Source organism: Rhodamnia argentea, chromosome 3 (genome assembly GCF_020921035.1).
Source record: "Rhodamnia argentea isolate NSW1041297 chromosome 3, ASM2092103v1, whole genome shotgun sequence".
Taxonomy (NCBI): domain Eukaryota; kingdom Viridiplantae; phylum Streptophyta; class Magnoliopsida; order Myrtales; family Myrtaceae; genus Rhodamnia; species Rhodamnia argentea.
The window spans coordinates 17,193,047-17,201,163 of record NC_063152.1 but is presented as its reverse complement, the minus strand read 5'-3'; the positions used below and the strand labels follow the sequence as shown (position 1 = coordinate 17,201,163).

The 8,117-nt window shown below is 38.0% G+C and overlaps 1 protein-coding gene and 1 pseudogene across 1 annotated transcript; both read left to right on the top strand.

Annotated features, from left to right (window-relative positions):
- The first annotated feature begins 432 nt into the window (after positions 1–432).
- The window catches only part of LOC115754066, a 69,130-nt pseudogene continuing 61,445 nt past the window's right edge, over positions 433–8,117 (top strand).
- On the top strand, positions 5,376–7,967 carry LOC115754034 (disease resistance protein Roq1-like). Its single transcript, XM_048275699.1, has 4 exons — positions 5,376–5,928; positions 6,455–6,723; positions 6,759–7,598; positions 7,700–7,967. The coding sequence occupies exons 1-3, from the start codon at positions 5,453–5,455 to the stop codon at positions 7,280–7,282; spliced, it is 1,269 nt and encodes a 422-aa protein (XP_048131656.1). The 5' UTR covers positions 5,376–5,452; the 3' UTR covers positions 7,283–7,598; positions 7,700–7,967.

Here is an 8,117-nt window from a genome sequence, read left to right as displayed (position 1 = left end):
ACGGAGGGGAGAGAGAGAGAGAGAGGCGTTTATTTTGCTTTTTTACTTTATTATTTGTTTATTTTTTCTAGACTGGTTGGAATCGTATTCATGGTATGAGCTTTCTTTATATCATAAGAACTCTTTTGATAAATTCTCCTTTTTATAAAAAAATATAAAAATAATAATATATTATATATAAATAAAAATATATTTAATATAATATGTTCTTAACATATCGAAAATATCTATTTTTTTTTTAAAATAACGTGTCGTATCGTATCTATCGTGCATTTTACCTCAATGTTAGTACTATTTAGACTATGACTTTCCCAAGACTTTGAACGACGCCCCCATCTGCGGCTTCGTCTCCATTTCCGAGAGAGAGAGAGGGGGCGCGCGCGCGAGAGGGGGGCACACGGTCCTTTTGTCTTAGTTAGCTTCCTTAAGCGAGAAGGAGTCACCGTCATCATCTGAGCGATCAGTCATCTTCTCCTTCCTCTCTCTCTCTCTCACACTCTGCTACTGTAGCTAAAAGGGTGCTTCGTTTTCCTTCTTCTGTTCTCATGGAGGCGCCGCGGCTGGTCAACGATCGAGTCTACGTGGCGGTGGGCAGCGACGTGCAAGAGAGCAAGTCGACTCTCTCGTGGGCGTTGCGGAATTTCGGCGGCCACTTCCGCATCCTCCGTGTTCATCAGCCTCCGGAGTGATCATGACAGTGGCCGCCTCGACCCACTTTCAGTTGTGGACCGCACCCCTCACCCCAACTCCCCCGCCGCGGCGGCCAATCCGAACCACACCGACGACTTCGTTAATTCCATCTTAGTTATACGTTGAATGCCGTAAACTGAAACCCTTTTTTTTTTTTTTATCGCAAAATAACTTTTTTAAGACACTCTGTTGGAACTGATTCACTTCGGCCTAGGATGCCGGGGAATGATAGACGCGTTGGTAAAGTTTGATACTTTAGCTTAGTAGAATGCTAACTCAAGCGCATCCTAAAGGATGACTGTAAGAAAGGGCAAGAGTATCTATGCTGTATTGATGATGATGATTCTTGCGAGAATGGTTTCTCTGGCTTTGTTAGCTGATAAGCTGCATTCAACCTCTGGACATCATCAGAGATTGTCAAGATTGCTTTGTTTAATTCCGCGGAGACGTGACTGGATATGAGGCGGCACGATTTAGTTTTGTTGAACTAAGTATTTTTTGGTAATTTGTGGTTGATGCAACTGTTGGCCCTTCCTTGTGTTGGTGCCTCTAACCAGTGAGGTGATCTCGAATTAACATTTTGTAGAAAGTACTTCCCTATTGCCCCATTTGAAGAAACACTCCTGATTGGTATGTACGAGTCTGTTGGACTTCTTTGTAATGTTGGTGATCATGTAGTTTTTCGATGCGAAAATAACTCTCGGTGGTCTAGGGTTAGCATATGCTCGCGTCTTTGGAAATATAGTCCGAATGTGATGCGTTTACCATATGATTGCGTGCCGCGAGGCTTTCTTATTCCGAGGACTAGTCAACATTGGAGGGAACATGACTTTGGTCCTAATAGTCCTTTTCTGTGCAAGTCGGCATTAGCTTAAATTCTTCCACCACGGCAATTTAGTGACAGCAGTTTCCTTGACTTGTGAAATTTCCCAGTGAATCAGACGTATGGTTATGGTGCCAGGACTCCTCAAGAACTTGCGAGGCAGAACATGGATAAGATCCTGGACGAGTACATTCGCATTTGTAGCCAAGCAGGGGTTCGTTTTTACCCGAATTATACGTCTTTCTCCACATTTTCCATATGATAGTTTGTTGGTTCTTAGCATTATTGTTAAATTCGTAAGAGTTTCTTCTTCTCATTTTCCCGTTTTGGTGAATAAGAGAAGAAAAGATAGATTGTGAAGTTTGGGATCTTTCGACATTTCGTATGATCATGTCACGGGAAAAATCAGCGCGTAGTTCGTCCAAGTTCAGATTGTCTTGACTTTGTTCCCGTAATTCAGTACTCCCAGTTTCTTTTGGATTAACTGAGTACAAAAAGGGTGGTGGAAGTTAGAGGCTATCGTCGTATGGGATTTGGCTTCTGTCGAGTTCTGTTTCTAAGGTTTTAAATTGGTTGAGTGTAACCAGAAATGTATAATACTTACTTAACCTGATGTCGGGCCATCATTCGAAACTTTTCGAAGTTAATCCTTGTCGTGGTCACTGTTGTCCAATGTCCGACTTGAAGGGAACTGAGCGCAAACCAGCGCGACCAGCAGCCGGTGGCTAGAAAAAAATAACTTTTAACCTTCATTAAGTCAAGAAAGCAGTGGGAACATCACCTCGTTCGTTTGTTTCTGGTCCGAAATCAAGGAGGGGTTCATGCATGTGGTGCGTGAAAAGTCGAGCGTCGGTGCATTGTTCAGCTTTATCAATCCAACAGCCTTTGTCTTGCACTGACCTAGAGGGAATGTGAGGTGGGACACCGGGAAAATTCCGAAAGCTTATAAAAAAAATTGTCTGATAAAATAAAGGAGAGAAGAAAAACTGGCGTGTGAACGCACTTGGATTGGATCAATGCAAGCCAAAGTGATGTAGACATATGCATAGCCAAAGATGGCTACTTTTTTTCTTTTTTTGGTCCCAAAAAAAAAATGGCTACTTGGAATTAGCATTTTTTTTTTCAAATTCCCATGCTCATTGCGAACATGATCCACCAAACTCGTCGACTCAGCAAGTGATAAATATTAAGGTAAACGTAACAACCACATCACATAGTTTAAGTGCTCTGTCATCGTAAAGTATGGGGGCGAATTTTGGTTCCCATTTTTGCTATATCTCATTTAACAGATTTATCACACAAGCTCACGATTGTCTATTGATCAAAATAATTCAGTTATTGACGAAAAGCAATTTTGCACTGTGAAGATGTCAAGACCAATTGAAGAAGAGGTGATTGCTAGTGTGGCTTACGAAATAAGTTCTTAGAACTAAAAACTTTTAAGCACATGTTAGTGGACAAATTGTGACCATGTTGGTTCTGCTTACTTTGTTTAATTAATTTTATTTTGTTTTCATAACATTCATCATTTTATTGATTGAGAATTTTTTGTGTCTAAATACGGTCAATGATAATCTGGAAGTATTTTAGTGTCTATTACACAATCACAAAATAATTTCCTATCTTCTTTCCCCATGAGAAATTGGTGCGGTTTGACAATCATGTGCTGAAGAGTTACCTCCCACATTCACGTTATCTCTCATTTAACTTCTTTGTGTAATGATGGAACTTATGTCCTTACTAATTTTGGAGCTTGAACCCCATACCTTTTTTCTTTCTTTAATCATAACTTCCAAAATGTACGAATAAGCATTTTTTTTAATCATAACTTCCAACATGTGTGAGGGCTAGTTTACTTTAATGTACGCATGCCGAAAAGACCAAAAACAAACTCAAAATAATATATGTTTCGAGTAATCACGAATGGTCATTAATAAATTTGCAACAGCTAAAAAAAAAGAAAGAAAGAAAGAAAAGAAAGACAAAAGTTCATTAATTACAAATGACATTTATTGAAAGCCACAACGAAGTATTTTACGGGGAAGTGGGGCTTGAATACATGGAGACAGTGCGAACCGCATATTCTCTCGAATGTCGAAGAAATTAACTAACCAATCAGTGCCAAGTCTACCAATTTATAGGTACATCAATCATCCCTCACAAATTTGCAATATAGTTTCAGCCAAGTGCTTTTCCAACGAGATTAGATACTTTCTTTCTCATATATGAAAGAGAGAAACAAAGGCCTAATGGAAGCCATGTCCCCTAAGCCAATCAATCAATTAGAAAACCGGCCTCCAATTATGACTGTATGAAACTATGGTCTAAAATTTTTTATTAAGTCGACCCGCGCGTTCCCTAGCTAATAAACTCAATCTCCCATATTTACTTGATTCAAATTCAAATTTGCAATTTTTTCCATCTTAGACCAGTCAAGTTTTTTTTTTCTCAAATATTATTTTGGCGAATATTTTTTGCCTCCGGAAGTTCTGTGTATGCGTGAACAGGCGTATAGTTGGATGGTATGATGAACGAGAAAAAAAGCGAGGGGTCTCATCCAATTCATAATCTTTGATACTGATTATTTATGTTAATAAATCGGTCGTGGAATAATTTCATAGACATAATGCCCTTTTTCTTTGGAGAAAATAACTTCCGAGAGTAATTTTGAGACAAATCGATCTTGTTGCTTTTGGATTACAATATCGTTAAATAATAACAAAACGGAGAAACAGGAAACATATAAATAAAAAAGTAAAACTAAGTGTAGGCATCTTTGATTATTAATTGGGGAGTGGACTTTCTTTCTTACAATTTTCATGAATTTTCATGGATAATCTTCATGAACCATCGCAATTAAAAATAAATCGAAATTTATGAAGTTCTATTCTTTGTTACAATGTAATGTGGTAAACATTTGTGGACCATCATAATTTTAAAATTTCGAGCTTACGGCACTTTTACTGTTGGTTACGAATGAACCTCCTATCTCTTTGGTTGGAGACAAGAATTCAATCGTCAATATGCGTCAAAGGATTTCACTTTATGGCAACTTAAAAAAGGGAAAAGAAAAATATGAGTGACCAACTTTTTGAAGCAAAAGTGCCTGCGTGAAGGCTTGTAAGAAAGAAAACAAAAACAGAAAAGAAAGACAAAATCTCTTTGTTTGCTAATTGCTATTTATATTATGCCAAAAAGAAAAGAAGAACAAAATCTCATTGTTTGCTAATGTTACTCCCTTGTTAAAGTAATTAAATATTAAATCACGCCTTCATCTCATAATTTAAGATTTTAAAACAATTGGTAGTGATTTTATAAAATTCATAAGAGTCCACGCGACTTGTCGTGTCCTTAATCTTCTTGCTATATTTCTGACTCTCTTCACATTCTCATGCATTGAATGGTAATGACGCGGTAGGCTTCTCGTCATTTTTCTTTTGGCGTTACACATTGGACACGATGTGGAATCAAAACAAGTTATGATGACACTATGTTTGACTGACTCGTTTGACTAACACGCATTTCAACACTTTTCAAAGGCTTTCTTTCCGGAAACCAATCAATCAGTGGGGACTCCAATAAGTACGGTATGAAATTATTGATCCTAAAAATTTTATCTTATGTTGATTGGGCAAATTAACTAGCAATTCAATAAATAATAAATTCAACATCAACTAACCCAGCAAATGTCATCTTTAAGGAAGAAAAGTTTCACACGCAAATTCTCACCAATTTCAGGCGCTTGAGATGCACAATAATAATATTAAAAGACCTTGACTATTTTTTTTTTGTCGAACCGCGGAAAAGCAAGTCATACCATCTAGGTATAAAGAAGACGACGGGACGATCAGATGGTGAACAAACTAGCTCAAACAAAGTACCAGATATATATTGGCAACTCATTGCTTATTGCTAGTGCTAACCCCCCTCCTAATTCAAATGGCTTCTTCTTCTTCCAAGCGCATAAGGACATACGATGTCTTCCTCAGTTTCAGAGGCATGGATGTTCGCAACAATTTTGTTGGTCATCTCTATACAGCTCTAGACCAAATAGGAATAAACACTTACATCGACAGTGAAGAACTGGAGAAGGGAGAGCAGATAACAGCGGCGCTTATGGAGGCGATCGAGGAATCGCAAATTGCAGTCATTGTTTTCTCCGAGAACTATGCCTCTTCGTCGTTTTGTTTGAACGAGTTAATGAAAATCATGGGGCGCATGCAGCAAAAGGAGCTGATTGTGTGGCCGGTGTTTTACAAAGTGGAACCCCGTGAAGTGAGGACGCCAAGAGAGATTTACGAAGAAGCTATGGCCATACATGAGGTCAAGTTCGGGAATGATTTAAACAAAGTAAAGAGATGGAATGAAGCTCTTCTGGACACTGGTAGCTTGTCTGGGTGGCATTTCACAGATGGGTACGTGACAACTCTTCCACTACTTCGATTAGTCTAATTCTTTTGATACTTAATTTTCTCCAAGGTTTAGAATCCTATAATGTTAGGGATAATTTTGCCCCTCAGTCTCTCTCTCTCACGAACACACTCTTATCTGACAATTACACAGCACAGTGCCCGTGTAAGCAGCGGACTCTCAGTCGGTTCTTCTAGATTTCTAAAATAACTATCTATCTCCTTTGATAAAGAGTCCATTGAATTTTGATAGGATACTCCACGATCAACTTGAATTATTGAAAAATGTGAAATAGATATGCTTTTTTGGGCCAGAAAATGCAAAATAGATTAACACACAACACCTAGAATAACATGAAAAATATAGTCTTAGACCCATGCATACACGGGGGCATCTTGCTAGTTGAACATATTTTAACATTTATCTCCAAATATATTGAAGACATGTTTCTTGCTCAGTGATTTTATTTGAATAGTTATCCATTTCTTTGCATTGCTCTGAAAGCGATTTCAACTAACTTTTCCTTGTCAGAAATGAAGCGGAGCTTATACAACATATCGTACAAAAGATCTCAACTCAACTAGATCAAATGCCCTTACATGTTGCCAAATATTTGGTTGGGATAGATTCCCGAGTACAACAGCTTAAAACAATATTAAATCTACAGTCCAAGGATGATGTTATGATGGTAGGATTATGGGGCCAAGGAGGTGTAGGTAAGACGACCCTTGCTAGAGCCACTTATAATGTTGTGTTTAGAGAGTTTCATGGTTCTAGCTTCTTGGAACGTGTTGGAGAAAGTTTCATGGTTCTAGCTTCTTGGAACGTGTTGGAGAAAGTTCCAACATTTCCAATGATTTGGTTGCTTTGCAAGAAAAATTGCTATCGGAGATATTATCGGGGAGGAAATTTACAATTCACAGTGTTGGTAAAGGAAGTCGGTTGATTGAAAATAGACTTTGCAAGAAGAAAGTTCTCATTATCCTTGACGATGTCGATGATGAATGCCAACTAAATGCTTTAGCTAGAAATTGCAAGTGGTTCGGTAAAGGAAGCAGGATAATTATCACAACAAGAGATAGGCATTTGCTAACTACTCATGGGGTACACCATGATCATATCTATGAAGTAAAAGTTCTCCAAAACGGTGAAACTCTTCATCTTTTTAGAAAGCATGCTTTTCTAGGAAATCGGAAAATAGAAATCAGCAGCAATCTTGTTGATAGGGTCTTAAATTATGCTAGAGGCCTTCCTTTGGCTCTTGTGGTATTGGTTTCTTTCTTGTGTGGTAGAGGAGAACGTGAATGGAAAAGTATCCTGCAGAAACTTTCCAAAATTCCTGACAAAAAAAATCAATGATGTGCTGAAGGTTAGTTATGATGGATTGGATGACCACATGAGGGAGATTTTTCTAGACATTGCTGGTTTCTTCAAGGGGGAGAGAACAAAGTATATTAAGAAAGTTCTTGATAGTTGTGACTTTGACACGACTATTGGAGTGCAAATTCTCATTGAGCGCTCCTTGATTAGGGAAGAGCATCAGACCTTACAAATGCATGACTTAATACAATCAATGGGTATGGATATTGTTCAGGAAAAATGTCGTGATGATCCCGAAAAGCGCAGTAGATTATGGCTTTATGATGATGTTACTAATGTTCTATCGGGAGATACGGTAAGACTTGTCAATGTAGAAGGATTCATAATCCATTATTATCTTTGGCTTTGTTTACTCTAATTGCAAGATAACCTTAATTTATTCGAATAAATATACAGGGAACAGATGCCATAAAAGCCATAGCTTTGAAGCTACTGAAGCCGGAAGAGACGTATATTGGTCCTAATGCTTTCACGAACATGAAAAAGTTGAGGCTTCTCATTCTGCGTAACGTACATAATTCTTTCCAAGGTCCCATTCTCCTCCCTAATGAGATAAGGTGGTTTGAATGGCCTCACTGTGCCTCGATTCCAGAATTCAGAGATGGTCCAAAGAAGTTTGTTGGACTTGATATGCGGAAGAGCAAGACCGAAGTTAGGCTGGAACAATTTAAGGTACACATCTATTTGGTTTTTTTCATTACTTATAACTATATATATATATTAAATCTGATGATGTTAGTTAGTATCCTTAGGAAAGCATCTACAATTTTTATATGCGTTATACGTATTAAGTATAATATTGATACAAAAACTT

Coding starts and splice junctions, on each gene's coding strand:
- LOC115754034 (XM_048275699.1), top strand. CDS start 5,453: ATGGCTTCTTCTTCTTCCAAGCGCATAAGGACATACGATGTCTTCCTC. Junction 5,929..6,454: donor GGGTGGCATTTCACAGATGG/GTACGTGACAAC, acceptor TTTCCTTGTCAG/AAATGAAGCGGAGCTTATAC. Junction 6,724..6,758: donor CTTGGAACGTGTTGGAGAAA/GTTTCATGGTTC, acceptor AACGTGTTGGAG/AAAGTTCCAACATTTCCAAT.